The sequence below is a fragment of the Aristolochia californica genome, unplaced genomic scaffold (assembly GCF_029961685.1).
Source record: "Aristolochia californica isolate CCGP_79_NKW_82.1479 unplaced genomic scaffold, dmAriCali1.0.hap1 SCAF_3, whole genome shotgun sequence".
NCBI lineage: Eukaryota > Viridiplantae > Streptophyta > Magnoliopsida > Piperales > Aristolochiaceae > Aristolochia > Aristolochia californica.
In genome coordinates, this window is record NW_027181992.1 from 10,413,615 (window position 1) to 10,432,342 (window position 18,728).

At 37.9% G+C, this 18,728-nt stretch overlaps 1 protein-coding gene across 1 annotated transcript; it reads right to left on the minus strand.

The window, feature by feature from the left end:
• Positions 1-4,143: 4,143 nt before the first annotated feature.
• On the minus strand, positions 4,144-6,700 carry LOC137959331 (receptor-like cytosolic serine/threonine-protein kinase RBK2). The gene is made up of 8 exons (XM_068806736.1): positions 6,594-6,700; positions 5,833-6,419; positions 5,482-5,733; positions 5,251-5,405; positions 5,064-5,143; positions 4,847-4,982; positions 4,578-4,727; positions 4,144-4,485 (listed from the first exon to the last, which is right to left on the minus strand). The coding sequence occupies exons 1-8, from the start codon at positions 6,698-6,700 to the stop codon at positions 4,327-4,329; spliced, it is 1,626 nt and encodes a 541-aa protein (XP_068662837.1). The 3' UTR covers positions 4,144-4,326.
• Between the last annotated feature and the right edge of the window lie 12,028 nt (positions 6,701-18,728).

Below are 18,728 nucleotides of genomic sequence, written 5' to 3' on the forward strand. Positions count from 1 at the left end.
ATATAAATAGAAGACAAACATAACTCAAACTAGAACTCTTCAATGGCATGACCATAAGATAAAGATGTCAGCTCGGGGTTATCTTTGTGACTCCTTCTTGATCTTCCAACCAACTTGTGGTTATCTTTGTTAGTCCTTCTTGATTTTCTAACTTATATGATAAAGATGTCAGCTCGTGGTAATCATGGTGGGTCCTACTTCTTATGTGCTTGGGCCCATCTTGTGGGCCTTCCTTGGTCGTGTTGGCCGGAGCCCATCTTCAAACACTCCCCCTCAAGCTGGGAGTGAGAGAACATCATGAACTCCCAACTTGTTGCAAAATAATGTATTGAATTTTTTTGTATAAAATGGCAGTCCTCCCATCTTCCAACACTACCCCTCATGCTAGTACTCTCTTTCATGAGGCCCAATTGGCCAATTCAGGGGGGTATAACATAGATGTAATAATAAGTTCCTTCGTCATGGTTTCCCAACGGTGATATTTTTTGACAGGGTATCCTTCGTCAGGGTTTCCCAATCGTGATTTTTTTTACAGGGCCCGTCATGATTTACCAACCGTGATATTGTTTGACAGGGTATTAAGTTCATTCGTCATGGTTTCCTAACCGTGAAATTTTTTTATAGGGTATCCTCCCTCATGGTTTCCCAACCACGATATTTTTACAGGGCCCGTCATGGTTCCCCATCCATGAGATTTTTTGACAAGGTAAATTAAATGATGATATGATAAAGAATACCGAGGCCACCTCTTCTTCAATAATAATGTCCCGAAAGGGACATAATAGTTGCAGTTGGATATAACATGACCATCTTCCAACACATATAACACGAATCAAAATAATAAACCTCATAATCCGATTTAAATAGTTTTTTCTTAGATGCAAAAACTTTATCTTTTGTGCTCCCCCTTTCTTGAATATTTTAGTCACATAAACTTATCCATAACATATGGAATAAAATACCTCTACCTTGTACTTCTTCTACTTCTTTCCCTCAACCTGGGAGGTAATGGCAGTGATACCAGCTTGAACAAAATATCATAGAAGTAACAATAAGCCCAAATAACCGAAATGTATAAATAAACCCTCAAACCAGGGAGAAGTGAGATATTTTCCTGATATATCAACTCAAAAAGTGTCACAAAATAATGGGCTTAAATTCGGATTTTTCAATGCAACAGAATACTAACATGACTTTTGATTCTTCCAATGCAAATATATCTTTAAATATAGATCAGATTGACATGAAAGTTTTTTCTTCTAAAACTAGACTTAAATATCTTTCATACAAGTATAACTTATCTTCATAAAATATAATTATCAAAGATAAATAATCTGATAAATTTTAGTCTCTGTCATCTAGCCGGACTAAGTAATGTTTCTCCTTTTTTTAGCATGACCATTGACTCTTCCAAGATCAATATCTCCTTATAAAAAACTTACATCAAGAATTTGTTAAATAGGCGAGAAAATAGACTTACATATCTTTCTTTTTATATATAATTCTCCATATAAATTCTCGTTCTTGATAGCATAAAATACCTCGGAAGTTGAAGCTTTCTAATGCTGCACGAACCTTTTTTTTCAATTTGACCTTCGCTGATTCAAATATCGATTTGTCTTTGTAGATAAATCCGATTAAAAATTGATTGAATATGTAAGAGAATAGACTTATAGATGTATTTATATATATATATATATATATATATATATATATATTTATCCATATAAAGTCTCGTTCTTGATAGCATAAAATACCTTGGAAGTTGAAATTTTATACTGTTGCTCGAACCTCTTTTGGAATCTAACCTTCGCTTATTCAAATATCGATTTCTCTTTGTAGATAACTCCAATTGGAAAAAAATCATTTTTCTTTGGAAAGTAGACTCAAATATCTTTCCGTCAATATATATTTTGCTATCTGAAAATCTCATTATAGAGGTAAAAAACACAAAGCAATCTATAGGTATAAGGACTGAAACAATAACTATGAACCTAGACTTAGGGTTCAGGGTTTAGAGAAAAAGATCTCATTATCTCTGTGGGTTGACCAAGTCAACTCACAGAACCTGCTCTTATACCTTGTTGAATTTATGTAAAAAATAAATACTTCATTGACTTCATTAACTTATTATATCAGAGTACATGAACCTCTATTTATAATAGAGGAATGTAGTACAGTCCAATTACAATTAAAATACATTTGTACCACTTACACCCAAACTCTAACACTTAAGGATAAGCCTTAGCATAATTAAATAACTCAATATAAATAGAAGACAAACATAACTCAAACTAGAACTCTTCTATGACGTGACCATAAGATAAAAATGCCAGCTCGGGGTTATCTTTGGTTTGTGGTTATCTTTGTGAGCCCTTCTTGATCTTCCAAGTTATATGATACGGATGCCAGCTCGTGGTAATCATGGTGGGTTTTACTTCTTATGTGTTTGGGCCCATCTTGTGGGTCTTCCTTGGTTGTGTGACCCATCTTATAATACTCTTAGATATGTGGGTTTTCCTTTGTCATGTGGGCCGGAGCCCATCTTCCAACAGAGTGCAACGTGTTGATGGGAGAACAATGTAAAGTCTTTCAACGAGGTCGGAAGAAAACCAGGAACAAAGCAGCGAGGATAGGAGAAAACCAAGAAGAGAGCATCGCTTTATTGAGCGCTCAAGTAAGGTCAAGCCCAATGATTTTCCTATTGTTATAGATGGGGAAAACACGAATCCGAATGGGTTGATGAAGATAACATCACAAAATGGGTGGGAAAACTGGGGGAGGGGAGAGGGAGAGTGAGGGAAGGGAGAGGGGAGGGGGAAAGGGACGAAAGCGATAGAATGAGAAGGGTTGATAAAGATGACAGAAGAGAGGGGAAACTGATGGAGAGGAGAGGCAGAGGGAGGGAAAGGAGACAGAGGAGAGTGAGTACTTGTAGATCGAGGACGGAAGCGAACGTTAAGTGGGAGAGCATAAGAGATGTAGACAATGTCACAGATGGCATAAGATCAAATTAGGTCGAGGAGCTCGGTATTTTTCCAGCTAGAGGCTTTCCGGAGTCCGATGGCTGGAAAATCATTCGATTTTCTTAGTAAGGATTTCCATGTAGATATATGTATTTCCTAAAAAAATGGGGCACTAAAGAATCCAAGAAATGCTTTTCTTGCTTTCCCAGGAAAATAAGGCACTAATATGGCCTAACAGTTTCTACTCAATAGTATTCTACTTAAATTAACTCTAGAATTATGATTCAAACGAATCTGAAACCCTAATACTTTCATATCTAGACAAATTTCAACAACTCTAAACCGTTCTCTGTTACATAAAATTTTAAATCAAATTAGACGCCATAACTACAATACTACTTTGTTCATAGAGAAATTTTAGTCTCTTAATTCGTAGGTAAGCTAACTCTACCACTCCAATTTGTCTTCTTGTAGTAAACCTTCAGTGAAGCCGTGCAATACAGCAAATGCGTAGGTCACCTAAATCTACCTCTTCTATCCTGAATACCAATCATTTCTATTTCCTGGCCTAAACAACAAATCTTCAACGATAACTAACTGAGGCTGTCAAGACTAATAATGGAAAGTTGTTTTACTAAGAAACGAAATCTGAAGTGTTCGAAAAGATTTTGCCTTCGACGTAAGCATCAAACTGGAATTGCAGAGACAAGAATGGTAATCTTGAGATATCTCCAACTCCGACTTCTGGCATGAAATCGTCGCACAAGACAAGTGAATCGGTTGTGGTCGTCGTCCTTAAAAATTGTCTACCGTGAGAAGCACGTCCTCTCAGAAATCTACTCTCCGTTTTGTCTGTCTTCCGTTTCTTCTGTAGCTTCGAGAAATCATCTCTGAGAGGTTTTCCCCACTTTAGATGCTCTCCTCACCTCGAACGGCATCATTTAAAGCATTTTCTCTGCATCATCTGTAAACCCAAGGATTAGCTCACTTTTGTGGCGTAGGGTTGTTAGTGATTCTACCAGAGAGGTAGAGTTTGTAAAATGTTTTGAAACGATATATCACAGGCTATGTGGTGGTTGAGGAGTTTTATTTCTGACACAATTTCAACATGAACAATGACCAGAAAAGCTCTGAAACCAAGGTCTGAAAGAAATTGCTCCCAATTTTCAATCCTCATTTTCTATTTCTTTACGGTGTCTTCATTATTGTATTTCGGGCGACATTCTCCCATGAAGGGGAGCTAATCTCATTGAAAACATATTTATATATTGCAATCTAATCACATTTTTTTCCTGTTCAAAAATGTCTTCCCAAGATTAACGTTCCACACTCCAGTAATATGCAGGGAATTTCTTCTCCTTCAGAACTCCAAAGCAAGCTGCCTATGCCGATGTAGATCATTTACACATCTTGTAGAGTAATATTCTTCAGCGTCCAGTAACTCCTCTGACAATGTCCTCTGCATACACATGGGTTGCCCCGACATGAAGTCGTCTTCTCCCTTCAGAATCTGCAAAACCTGCATTCCGTAATCGATACTGTAAGTCGGTGAAAGACTATTAATCATGCAAAAGACTGGTCTCTAGTATCTAAATCTGGTTTCGGACATGCCTGGTTCATTTGAGGCCGAAAAAGTGAAGATTTCTCAACACATTTAGAAGCAGCCAAGACCAGATGATTCATCTCTTCATAATCGAAAGCATCAACCAGAGAGGGATCAACAAGCTGCTCTATATCATTCTTGTCGAGCATAGGCTTTGCCTGAAACAAGACACGATTGAAATTTTTACCTGTCAGTTACATACTCATCAGATGGAAAATGATGTGGGAAATGAATTAAATCTCCTTCTTAAATGCAAATGCAGCAGAAGCGAACATACCCAGATTAGAAGGCTTTGATTTGAACGATCTAATCCTAGGCGTCCTGTGATTAGCTCTAACAGCAGAACTCCAAACGCATAGACATCTGTTTTCTCATCAACTACACCGAGTAGGAGGTACTCTGGAGCTAGGTATCTGTCATGAAACCAAGAGTTAAAGCTGAAAAAAAGAATTATCCAGTAAGTTAGAAAGAAGAAAACACTCTGATATACTGACCCAAATGTTCCTTCTAGCTTAGATATTGTATGATGGCTCCATTGTTCTGGAAGCCACTTTGCCAGCCCAAAATCACAAATCTGGAATTGAGAGAAACTTTTAACTTTCAGAAACAAACTCTAGGACAAGTCTTTGTTTAATTTGAGGATGAGAATGAAGTCTTCCTAAAGAAATAATTTCCGCATACCTGAGGTTCAAAGTCCTCTGTAAGCAAGACATTAGCAGACTTGATATCTCTGTGGATAATTCGTCTCTGGCAACGTTCATGAAAATACCGCAAACCCTCTGCAATGCCTAAAGCAATTTTGTATCTGACGCTCCATGTCAGTTTCTCTTTTGAACCTAAAATCACGGAGGAAGAAACATGTCGTAAGAATATCATGATCACCTTTGAAGCAGAATCATGTCATAAGATTACCAGTAAGTAGACATGCTAAGCTCCCGTGTGGAGATAACCGAAGCACCAGGAACATCCCTCCTTCAACGCCAAACCCAATCAACTTCGCGGCGTTAGGATGATTGATGTGAACGATAATCCCAATTTCAGACAAAAAATCACTGGTTCTCTCTTCCATTGTGCCTCGACTCAGCCGCTTGACTGCTACATATTGACCATCTGGTAATTGTCCCTTGTAAACTTCACCATAGCCGCCCCTTCCGATCACATTCTCTGTAAATAAGAAAAAAGAAAAGAGGAATTTTTGTTTCATCAGACTGGCATCGTTCTCCTTAGAACGTGAACAGAAATTGATAATGAGAGATTACTGACCAGAGCTAAAATTGTTCGTTATTGCTGTTAGCTCAGCGAGAGAGAAGTTCTTCCATGATGGTTTGAAACAGATGCTTTCAGGGTCGATCGGGGGAATCAGTTTTTTGCATGTTGAGTTCTCTCTGGCACTTCGATTCCTTTTTGGGATCTTGGGGACAGTAAGAGGTGGTAAGGCCCATAACATTTTCATGGATCCCTGTCTGAATAGTCGAAGGAATCCACGCCAATGCGTAGAGTCACCCCGATTTAGGCAAGTGTCGGATCTTGAAGTGCTGGCCTTCGGTGAGTTCGTTTCAGATTCCGAGCTCCGTGTGCCATTTTCAAGAATTGCTCTTGGAGAGTCTTGATCACCAGGTTCTGGCTCATCTTTTTTCACATCTAAAGATGTCAAGTCTGAGAAGAAAGAATGAGAATGCGATAAGCATCTGAATGTTGAAGAGGACGGTTGAATCGAAGCTGTCATATCTGAAGCATAATTATTACCTTGAGCAGAAACAGAGACAGAGAACAAAAGAACTGGAGGCTCCTTTGCCATGGAAAAAATCTTTCTGGTTCCTATCGCCTTGCCTGAATTGTCTGGACTTTCACTGGTAAAGGATAAGAATCAAAAGCTAGGACAAAAACATATATTTTTGAGGTAACTAAAGGAAAAATCACAAAGAAATGAATTGTTGACGGTGATCCGTGGACAGATAAAGGGAGAACAACCATGAAAAGAAAAAAGGAAAAAAACTGATAAACAAAAATAAGGAAAGTGAAACCAGAAACTCACCACAGAGCTTACAATAGACAAAAACAAAAAACAGAGGAAGAAAACGAAGAAGGTGTGAATTCCGACAACAGCCTTTATAGAATCAAGCGATACCATCACACTTGAAGCTACCTAGGAACCGCTGTAATTATTTATGAGAGAGCATGAACAGATTGTGCTTCTCCAAAACCAGGATCGAAAAATAAGACACAGAGAAAAGGAGGGAGATTGCCCTCATCGGCTGCAACTGAAAAGTGGCTGCCGCTGGATTTTTCGATTCTACGGGAATGCGGACTAAGAGGAGAACATCCAGATATAGACACGTGAATCAGATCTCTCTGCACACTTTCCCCCAGAGAGACGTTTCACAATTCCGTTTGTTCGTTAACAGTTGATGGCCGTTTAAGTCCTCTTCTCCGACTTCGGCCAGACTCCGGATTTACAATGATTCAAGAGATGGAGATCCCATCTCTTAATCTCTATGGATTATTTTCATTTTTATCACTAACAGATATAAAACCTAAAGAACTAAAATTTCATTTATATTTACCTCAATTCAGAACAATGTTAGAAAACAGCCAATTGTTTGCCGTTAACGAAGGGGAGATAATTTCCTGCATGTAATAATATAATTAAACACGTAAGCTGGGCGAAACATAAATGTTGTCTTCTCCAACGTCTCTAGTGCTGTAAGAAAAAAGGCAGAAGCCGTCCCCCTCAGCGACGCCATTATGGACAAGAGTGAAGTGGTCTGTACTGAATTCAATGACAAATGGCCAAAAGTTTCTTCGAATGGTGAGAGCTAGCCCCCTCGCCGTCGGCAACTGAAATTCAAAGTTGCTACACTACCCAATTCATTATATGTGATTATGATCTCTCCACCTGTTGAGAAGATAAATGAACAAGGTTGGTTGTTGGCTTGTCTTTTTATTTTGAGGAGATAAGAAATCCTATAAGAAATCCAATAGGAAATAAACCAGCAGTCACGCCACTCTTTTCATTTGCAGGCACCCATTTTATTTTAGTTTTTCTTTCCACCCTTCTCTTGGAAGCTTGCAAATCACATGATAAGCTTGTGAATCACATGATAATGATTGTGGTTCAGTTCAATAGCTAATATCGTATCAGAGCAAATCGATCTTCTGCATCTGCCATCCTCTGAAAAAAAATTTCTTGTCACTCCCTTTCTACAACGCCCTTCAATAATTCAAGTTAAACCACCGGCAATGATCACCAACTGCCTTTTGCCTCTCCTACACAAACCATAAATTCCCTTTTCCTTTTCCCTATTACTTTTTTCTTTTGCATCTGCCTTTCTGTTCCCTTCTCCCCAATCCTCTCCCGTCGTACCAGACTTCGTCATTGTCATTCTTTGCCAGACACTCAATGATGCCCGTCAGTCGATGTTTCTTGATGGAATAGAACAACCTCCACCATTTCTAGAAATTCCCATTGTTTAACCTACCTCATCTCTAAAAAAATCGTTATCTCAAACGTTGTTGTCATCCATTGGAACCACCGCCACTGTCGTCCATTTGTCACCATGTTATGGTCCTGCGTTAAGTACTTGGCTTTCCACTTCCAAACAGGCTGGTCTTTTGGGTAGTATTGGCTAGATGCTTAACATTTGGAATTAGAGTCGGTGCCCACGTCGCGAGTTCGACTCTCGGTGTGGGCGATCTCGTCGACCCAAACGCAGGAGACCATGTAAGAGTGGACCTCGTCACTAGAGTCGTTGTGGTCATCGGTCCATGAAGGTGGGATGTGATGTTATAGTCCTAGGTTAAGTATGTAGATTTCCGCTACCAAACAGGCCGGGTTTTTAGGTAGTATTGGCTAGGTACTTAACACACCAATCCACCAGTGAGGTTGTCCAGCGAAGCATCTAGCCCACGTTGTAGCTGTTTTTGCATACTTTTGTTGTTTCCTTCCCTCATTACCATTAAGATCACCGTCGTCATCAATGCTACCAAGATTGCCATCACCATCATTGCCCCCATCAACTAGTGCCTCCGCCCCGTCCGCCTTTGCTCACTTCTCCCATCACTGATTTCCCGCCGAAATCACTCCACCCCGATGCCGACACTAGTAGGAACCTCCGTCACCGCCATTAGCCAATGCCGACATCCGGTGTAGATCTAATTGTCGTTATCATGATCGGCACCAAACCAAGTTCCCCTGTAGAACTGCCATCCATCGGGAAACCTAAGTCCAAGGGAAAAAAATAATCCCCATTCCAGCCCCCCCCCCCCCCCCCCCCCCCCCTCTTCTCGAACCAAACATGAATCTTACGATTCATTTGGCTCTCACGTTCAGTTATTTAGGGGACACCCCCATATCTTTTAATTGATGAGCTTATCCTCTCTGCTCTGTTCGTATTCCATTCCAAGACATCAAAACTAATACAAAACCAGAATATTAGGAGGCTCTATTTGTATTCTGTCAATATATAATATGCAATATTAAAATATCAGTATAGACATGAAAACACAAAGAAAACAACGGGTATAGGGACTAAAGTAAAAAAAAAAAAGATACGAACCTAAACTGCTATAGATAATAGATCAGAAAGGATCACATTATCTCGGTGGGTTGATTGAGTCAACTCACATAACCTGCTCTGATACCATGTTGATTTTTAAGACTCCATGGATTGAGCTCATGGAGAAAAAGACAAAGGCCTCATTGAGAGAAAACAAGATAAAGAAAAGGTTATGGATTTGTCTTCTACTATTCAAGAATTTGCTTGTCTTGGACAGAGACATCGGTAGAGGTAGGTTGATCTAGCTTCCATTCTTGAAGAAGGCCTCTAAAACGAGCCAAATATTCATGGATATTTTCTCCTTGTTTAGTGTTTAACATTCTTTGGAGAATATCATATGGCATGTGTAAGTTGTCAGAGCTAGAGTACAACTTAGCACATGTCTCCCAAATTTGTTTGGCAGTGTTGAGATGAAAAACATTGTCGGAGACAAGTTCTTCCATGTTGTTGATGAGCACACTAATTACCAAAGTGTCATTTTTTAACCACTTAGTGTAAGCAATATCTTGTTGTTATAAGGAACCATCAAACCGATGTGAATCAACTCAAGAAATTTGATATCCCTCGCAAAGGTATTGTTAAACACCTAGCCAATACTTCCCAAAAGACCGACCTGTTAGGAGAGGAAGGCATAGGACTTAACCCTAGGACCATAACAGTACACCCTGCCCTCCTAAGCCGATGACCACGAGGCCTTAACACAGGAACGGGGACCGGGTCAGGAGCCCATACTCCCTTATGGCACCCCGCCAGGGGTGTGCGGTCCACCTGCGCACGCAGGGACTCGAAGTCAAGACATAGCACCTGCTCTAATGCCAAATGTTAAGCACGTAGTCAATACTTCCCAAAAAATCGGCATGTTAGGAGCGAAAGACATAGGTACTTAACCCCAGGACCATAACAGAAAATATTAAGCACCTAGCCAATACTACCCAAAAGATCGGCCTGTTAGGAGCAGAAGACATAGGTACTTAACCCCAGGACCATAACAGTACACCCCACCTTCACGAGCCGACGTCCACGTCAGCTTAACACTTAACGACAGGTGCCGGGTCAAGATCCCATAATCCCTTACGGTTACCACGTCCGGGGCTCTCGACACCCGTGTCGGGACTCCCCTCGGGGATTCGAACTCACGACGTGGGAGCCTACTCTGATACCAAATGTTAAGCACCTAGCCAATATTACCCAAAAGATCGGCCTGTTAGGAGCGGAAGACATAGGTACTTAACCCCAAGACCATAACAGGTATGATATTTATCTTGAGAATATCATTCTTGTTACCCATGTATTCTTTAGCCATAAGAGGCAATTCAAGGGTAGCAATGTACTCAAATTTGAAGTAGCTTATGTAAGCTACTTGGAGATTCAAGACTAGCCAAAGCTAGTTCAAGTAGATGGGAGGAGAACTCGAGCTTCTCAAGTCTTTAGGCAAGGAGGAAACCCTCTTAGGCCAATCAACTTGCTGGCCAAAAAATTATATAATTAATTCTCTAGTCTTCCTTATAGAGAATAACAAAAAAAAACAATCAATAAGCATGAGATCAAGTAAGGTAAGGTAGCAATTCCGAATTAGATCTTTTCAAGATCATTCCAAAAATATATTTGACTCCTACTTGGGATAAACCAGTATATATTCAATTCCTTGTTAATTAGGCAAGATATAATTGATAAAAAATCAAGCCTTATCAAGAAGATATTGTAAGATCATAAAAATAACAATTTTTCTTCAAATGAATTGGCGTCAACTTGCCACTTCCTTTCTTATTTTGTGCTTGATTCCTTTTATGTAAAACAAAATATTTGATGCTTGATTTTCCAAGAACAAGCAGCCACTTCGTGGCTCTCAAAGCATTCTCCAAAAACTTACAAAATCGAGTAGAGTTCTTCAAACAACTCGGTTAATGGAGAAACTTAGCATAGAAGCTAAGTACTTAGATTTCTGAAATCCAATGGATAAAAAACCATTCATAATAGGCTCAAGAACAATTTTCTTCATCAGGAAAATCTTGTTCCCACAAGATTATAACATTTTATGTAAAAAATCTCAACATAAACCGATTTGCAGCCAAGAACTTGCAAACCGACAAAACTACCTTGGTAAACTTCTTCTAATCCAAGATGTATAAATCTCAATAATTTCATAAGATGAAGATAACAATAAAATCATCTCTAAACCATCTTATAAAGATCCAAACACCACGAGCATGAATTTATAATAATAAGAATGAAAAACTTATCTCACTAACTTCAATCTTGCTTCTCAAAGAGCCTTCTATGAGTAGCTTTGATCATAACTTCTTAGAGCATTTTTGACATGGGGATCTTAAATTTGATGTTTTGATACCATGTTGAATTTAGGACCCCATTATTGAAACCTTGAGAAAGATGAGAGAGGGAGAAGAAAAAGAGCAAAAAGAGAGAGAGAGAGAGAGAGAGAGAGAGAGAGAGAGAGAGAGAGACCTCGGGGTAGAGAGGAGAGAAGAGAAAAGAGAGAAAAAGAGTTTAAGCTTGAGAGAGATTCTTCACGAGTTGAGAAGTGGAGAATTCGATTGAACCCTTCAACCAAGACCTCTATTTATACTATTTTCATTACATATTTAGAGATAAGATAGGATCCCTAATATCTCTCATTACATCAATCATGATTATTCAAATCTACATAAATCAAGAGAAGATAACATTGATTACATTAATCAAGGAAGATTGTCAAATCTTCTGACTCATGTGATAGGATGTCAGCTCGTGTGATGAATTATCATGCCACCTCACGTGTGTTATGCACGCAATAACATTATTATTTTAGTTGTTTTATTTAATTTACTTTATTTTATTTCAGTTTAGGCCATAGGGGTATTTTTGGAATTATTTATTAATAGGGATATTTTTGGAATATTTTATTCATAGGGATATTTCTGTAATATTTTATTAAACCCTAACAGGGTGAACCCTATTTAAGGGGTAAGAGTAATGAGAAAAGGAAGCATTGGAGTATTAAGAATTAGGTTAAATCTAGCGTAAAGAGGCTTAGAGTTCTCCTCAACGAGCTCTAGGGTTTTCAAGCTTCCCTTAGGCTTGATCTTCATTTTCGTCTTCCCCATGTCTTCCTACTACCCCTATGGTAATGCTTGGAATACCCGTAACCCGTGGCAGACCCCAGATCCTCCCAAAGAATCCACGTGTCAGATCCGGGACTGTAACAACTGGTATCAGAGCGGGAACACAATGAATTATGGAACACAAGCTCGCATGGAGAAGGTATACAATTCCGCGGACAAACTTTACAAAGAATTTGGAGAAGCACGAGCATTATATGAAATTTTCATGGAATGCTGGACAAGGGAGCCACGCGCTGCCGCAAAACAGGTCACACGACCTGAATTCGCCGAGCACAACAGCTGCACAGAAGACATAGAAGCTCTCTCGGACGAACAGAAGACTATCTCGAGAAAGCTCTCCAAAAATTCAAAATCCGACGGCGGATACACCGGAATTTCAAAAACGGCAGAGGCTCACCCTTTCCCAATGGACGCCGAGCGTATCTCCACACCGAAGCTACAGCGGGGAGGGAATTTCCTAACAGAGGAAATCCAAAAATCATTGGCATCGGAGGATTTTGGGATGACCAAAAATCTGAAATCGGAGAGGAATAGAAAATTCCGTCGGCGCCGTAGGCGAAATTTTTGACGGAATTTCCACTGGGATCTGTTCCGTGGGGCTGAGAAACAGAGGTTCTCTGTCTTGGCAATGCTCCCAGCGGCGAAGCCCCAACGGGCTTCTCGTCGCCTCCGGAGAAGTAGGATAGTTCGTCAGCGCCATAAGCAACTTTTCCGCAAGGGATCTTGATTCCGGGAGGCTGAACAACGACGATTCACAAGTTTTTGAGACCCCTCTGTCTCGGAAACTATCCAGGCGGCGAAGCCCCGACGGGCTACGATTCGCCACCAGAACATTAGGCGATTCCGTCGGTGCCGGGAGAGAGGAAGGAGACGACCGTCGCCGGACTTCGTCGGTGCCGTGAGGAACGGAACCGCCGGCTGTAGAGTTCGGGAGCCGAAGGAAGAAGACGACTCCCGATTAAATTTTCCTAACTTAGCAAAATTTAATCGGCCTGGTCTGCTGATACGCACGCCGGACCGGGTTCCTGAACCGAGTAGGTTAACTCGGACCAGCCCAAAAAAAAAAATAAAAAAAATTGGCGTCCAGAAGAGGGGTCGTGCACCGGACCGGGTTCCTAAACCGAGTCAACCCAGGTTAACTCGGACCGGGCCAAAAAAAAAAATAGCGTCTTGAAGGGGGTCATAGCTATCGCGGATGCTACTTCGGCACTGGTGGCGAGTCGGCATACCGACACTACTTCCGAGCTTGAGGACAAGCTCGTCTTCCAAGGGGGGTGTAATGTTATGCACGCAATAATATTATTATTTTAGTTGTTTTATTTAATTTACTTTATTTTATTTCAGTTTTAGGCCATAGGGGTATTTTTGGAATTATTTATTAATAGGGATATTTTTGAAATATTTTATTCATAGGGATATTTCTGTAATATTTTATTAAACCCTAACAGGGTGAACCCTATTTAAGGGGTAAGAGTAATGAGAAAAGGAAGTATTGAAGTATTAAGAATTAGGTTAAATCTAGCGTAAAGAGGCTTAGAGTTCTCCTCAACGAGCTCTAGGGTTTTCAAGCTTCCCTTAGGCTTGATCTTCGTTTTCGTCTTCCCCATGTCTTCTTACTACCCCTACGGTAATGCTTGGAATACCCGTAACCCGTGGCAGACCCCATATCCTCCCAAAGGATCCATGTGTCAGATCCGGGACTGTAACAACGTGATCATGGTGGGTCCCACCAGCTCGTGTGATCATGGTGGATCCCATCTTGTAACACATGTTGTTAACATGTTGTTGATCAACCAACTAAGGATTAGTGTATCCTCCTTAAGCCACTTGGTATATGCATGATCTCTCTCATCTAGAAGAGGAGGTGGCTTACTCAAGACACACAACAAGTTATGAATGATGAGAAATCATTTAATGGATTGTGGCAACTCAAGTAATTTGATAACCCTTTAAGAGGAATTGTGGTGATTTTGAGTAGGTCACTTTTTCCAGCCATTTTAAATCCAATATCTCGAGCCATGAAATATTATCCGCTAAACAAAAAGTCACCACTCAAAGAGTTTATGAGCTGAAGTTGTAGCTTCAAGAATCAATTATACTTGCTGAAATTTAAGCACCTTCTTTTTATTTGATGTGGAACAACAATCTCTTAACCACACATCCTATTGGCATTAAAGCCAAAAGAACCAAGAGGGAATCAATTTAGATTTATGTATAAGGTGCAACAACCCAGAATTAAGATAAAAAAGCAACAATTTAAGCAAGGCGAACACTTACCGAGTGTTGTTTTTCTTAAATCCGAACCTCAATTCATGCATACACTTAAACAAGAATAGACCTTCCTTATGCTGGCCTATGCAATCTAGAAGAATTCTCATATCATTCTTAATCAAGAAATAATCTCCAAATCCAAAAGAAGATCAAATCAAATCATCAAATCTTGCTTAGATTCAAGTCAATTCCAAAGAAGCAAAATTTCCTCCTTTAAGTGCATGCCCCATATGTAAAGAAATCTCAACCTTTGAACTTTCTTTTGGCTCTTGAGTATTTAGATAAATAAATCTCAAAATATAATCCTAATTATTAGGATCAAAGTCGTTGCTGAATTGAACAATCTTCTTTCCAATAAAAATTGTCTCCCCCCTTGCCTTTAGTCAACCAAGAATCCAATGTGGAGGAAAAACAAGAAGCAACCAGCCAAAAGTAGCAATCTTCTAGGGACTGTTCAACAATTTTTTTTCCACGGTATTAAGCATAGTAAACCATGATTTAAGTAGGGAATCAACTAGGCTTGATTCAAATAATTTACCAAAGATCAAAGACAACATTAAGATATATAAAATTGCACCTTAAATGAAACTTGTATGAATGAGAGTAATCAAATACAAAAACCTTATATTGATTCAATGAAAGTAGCAACACTTAATTTTCATGTTAATAAGAGGAAAATACTCATTCTCCAACCTTCTTCATGATATTAATCATCAATAATCATTTCAGCAAAAGAAAAGAAGAGCACTTATCTTGGAGAGCATGAGTTGCTCAATTTGCTTCAACTCCAACTTTGCAAGCTTGATAAAATCGTATGATCAACACCTTAACTGAGGGACTTGGAATCCTAAAACCTTAGCTCTTATACCACGTGGAATTTAGGATTCCATGGTGGAAGAACTCGATCAAGGTGGTGGAGAAAGAGAGGGATGGCTGGTAGAGAAAGAGGGAGACATCTCTTGCTAAAATAGAGCATAAGCTAGGGATGAATTACGAGAGTAGGAGAGGCTTGCTGCTCCACCCCATGCCTTGAGACTCTTATTTATAATTTTGGGAGGAGGTTTACAATGATTACAATGCCCTTAGGGCTACAAGCTTTACATAATAAAAAAAACATAAGTGAACATACATCATCTTACATAATTACACCCTTATGCCTATGAAGATCACTTTATTCACCTCATTTGCCACCTCTAGACGTTGGGGAGAAGTTCTCTCTCTTTTTACCCTTTGTGCCCCCCTTCATGGGTGCCTTCTAACACTTTAAAAAGTCTACCTTTTAAACTGGAATTGGAATGATCAATCATATACTAGTTATGATCAATCATCCAGAACTGTGCAGGCTAGGAATATAAAGCATGATCAATCAACCATAGTCAATTGATCAATTATCCAAGACATGGCTAATTCATACTATAACGCATGATCGAAGATCCCACTTGGATTGATCTATCATTAGGCAAGCAGATTTTTCATGGAATGATTGATCATCCCTCTTGATTGATTGATCAGTCAGAACCTTGCCAGTATGGGACATAATACATGATCGATCATAGAAAAATACATTGATCAATCACAGTTGTATTGCACAGACAATGGGAATCTCGATTGATCAATCATCCACTGATAATGATCCATCAACTTGAATTTTCTAGACCAATGGTAACATATTGATCAATTAATCCAACGATCAATAAGTCACTGTCTGACAGAAAAGTATCCATTATGATCAATCAATCAAAGTACTGATTTTTGCAAATGGGCAAATAACAGCTAGTTTGAGCTATAAATGCCCCCACTAAACCGTGAGTAAAGAAGTGAATGAGCATTTATTCAAGTCACTATCCTCTATCTTGCAAATTTTCATCAAAGTGAGTTAGAAAGAAAGAGAGAGAGTCACACACTTTTAAAACCTTATTCTCTTTCAATCATCATCGCATTCATCATAGTACAAGCTCCTTGATCATTTCACAACGTGCTACAAACGGGGAGACAACTTGAATCTCTCAAAGAGAAACATCTCTCCAAGTAATATGTCAAGTACTTATATAAAAAATAAATTTGAAAATAAGTAATATAATTATTATATTATAAATTTAATAAATATGAAGTGTCCCATAAAATTTATTAATTTCATAATTATTTATTTATTAGCATATCTAAATAATTTTTTAAACATTTGATCACTTAAAATATATTTATTACTAAAATTAATAATTATTATAGTTGATTCACAATATTTTATACATTAAAAATATTTAAATAAAATAAATTTATTATTTAAATTATAAAATTTTATTTTTTTATTATAGATTAATTAAAATATTTTTTATATAAAAATTATTAAATTAATAAAATTTTGTTGCAAATCTAAAAAAAAGAATCAAATTCAAACCATAAAAAATAAAATGAGAAAATTTTCCAAAGAGGGGAAATTCCATAAAAACCTTTTTGGAATTAAACATTTAAAAAGATTAATTTTTAAAATATGTTAACTGTCATAAAGGTATACTCAAATTTTTTGTTTTAAATATTAAATGTTCCAGCAATATTAATTTTGAATTATTTATTTTTAAATTCATTTTATTTTTATATGTCAGTAACTTCATCTTAACATAATAATAGTTTAGTATGACTAACTCACTTCGTCTTTAATTTTTAACACCATTTAAATAATTTGGATTTTAATTTTTTATTACTTTATTATCCATAATATTTAAAATTGACATAATTTAACATATATGAAAATTAATATAAATAAAAATCTGAATATAAGTTGATTAAACATATATAAAATGCAAAAAAATTTTAACAGCTTATTTAAAATTTATTTTTAATTATTTAAATTTTTTATTTTTAAAAAATAATAATTTTAAAAAGGTGTCTACACCCTTATTTTAAGTTATTTTAAACAATTTATTTTTTGTATTTTATTTTTAATATTAGTTATAAATATTAATTAAAACTTTTAAGTTGTAAGAAACAACTATTTTAGAATCATGTTTTCCCATATTAAAATAATCATTCTTCTAATACTATTTAGTATTTAACTTACTTTTTTGGAAAAAAATCCACCTTAAAAATTTGTCACACCCTAATATCTAACTTGCAAGATATAGGGCATGATGAAACCTCTTTTGAATGTTGTAATTTTTTTAAAAGTCTTGATTGTCAGAGTGGTTCCGTCCACTCTTGTTAGAGTTTGTGGTCTGAGTTAGGTACTTGGCTTTCTGCACCTTAAACGACTAGTCTTTTCGGGTTGTATTGGCTAGGTATCTGACTCAGAACTCCGAAGTTAAGTGAGCTTGGGCAAGAGTAATTATAGGATGGGTGACCTCCTGGGAAGGACTCTTGCCTAGGACTTTGACATGGTATCAGAGCTAGGCACGCCACGGCCCGCGTTCGTATCCCGTGAGAAGCGGCTCCAGAATGGGCGGGGTGGGTGTCAGAGTGGTTCCGTCCACTCTTGTTAGAGTTTGTGGTTTGAGTTAGGTACTTGGCTTTCCGCACCTTAAACGACTAGTCTTTTCGGGTTGTATTGGCTAGGTATCTGGGAAGGACTCTTGCCTAGGACTTTGACATTGATGATCATTTACAATATCAAAGTACATCTATCTATATCTGACTTTCTAATTCATACTTGCAATGCAATAACATTAACTCGCAAGGAAGGACCAATAACAACTATCCTTCCTTTTACGACATATATATTTACACATGTCCCCATATTTCTACTCACAAACTCTACAACTTATATTAAGGTACAATAGTCCCAAAAATGAAATCATGTCCAATTCTACCTACCCAGGTCACTTATGGATGGCTTTTTATATACTTCAACATCTGTATAATCGGCAAGGTACATAGCTCCCCTACTCTTTTGAAAAATATATTTACACAAATAAGTGAGTTGTTTGACCAGTAAGCCCTACTCTGGTCATTTTGAAATATCAAAAACCATGTTCAAGGAAATTCATATCATTATAGTCAATAAACAAATCAGACATGTAATGTTCTTAATGCTAGGTCATATATGCTCTTCTCAACCTTTCTGAGATTTAACCATGTAAGAAAAGTATATGACTTTAATTGCTAAAACTTTCACAACAATACAAGTTATTCAATGCAAAGGCTAAAAAACAATGATTAAAATTCAAAGAGGGGAACAAATATTCCATAGACATTAACCGAACTACAAAACAATAAATTGATA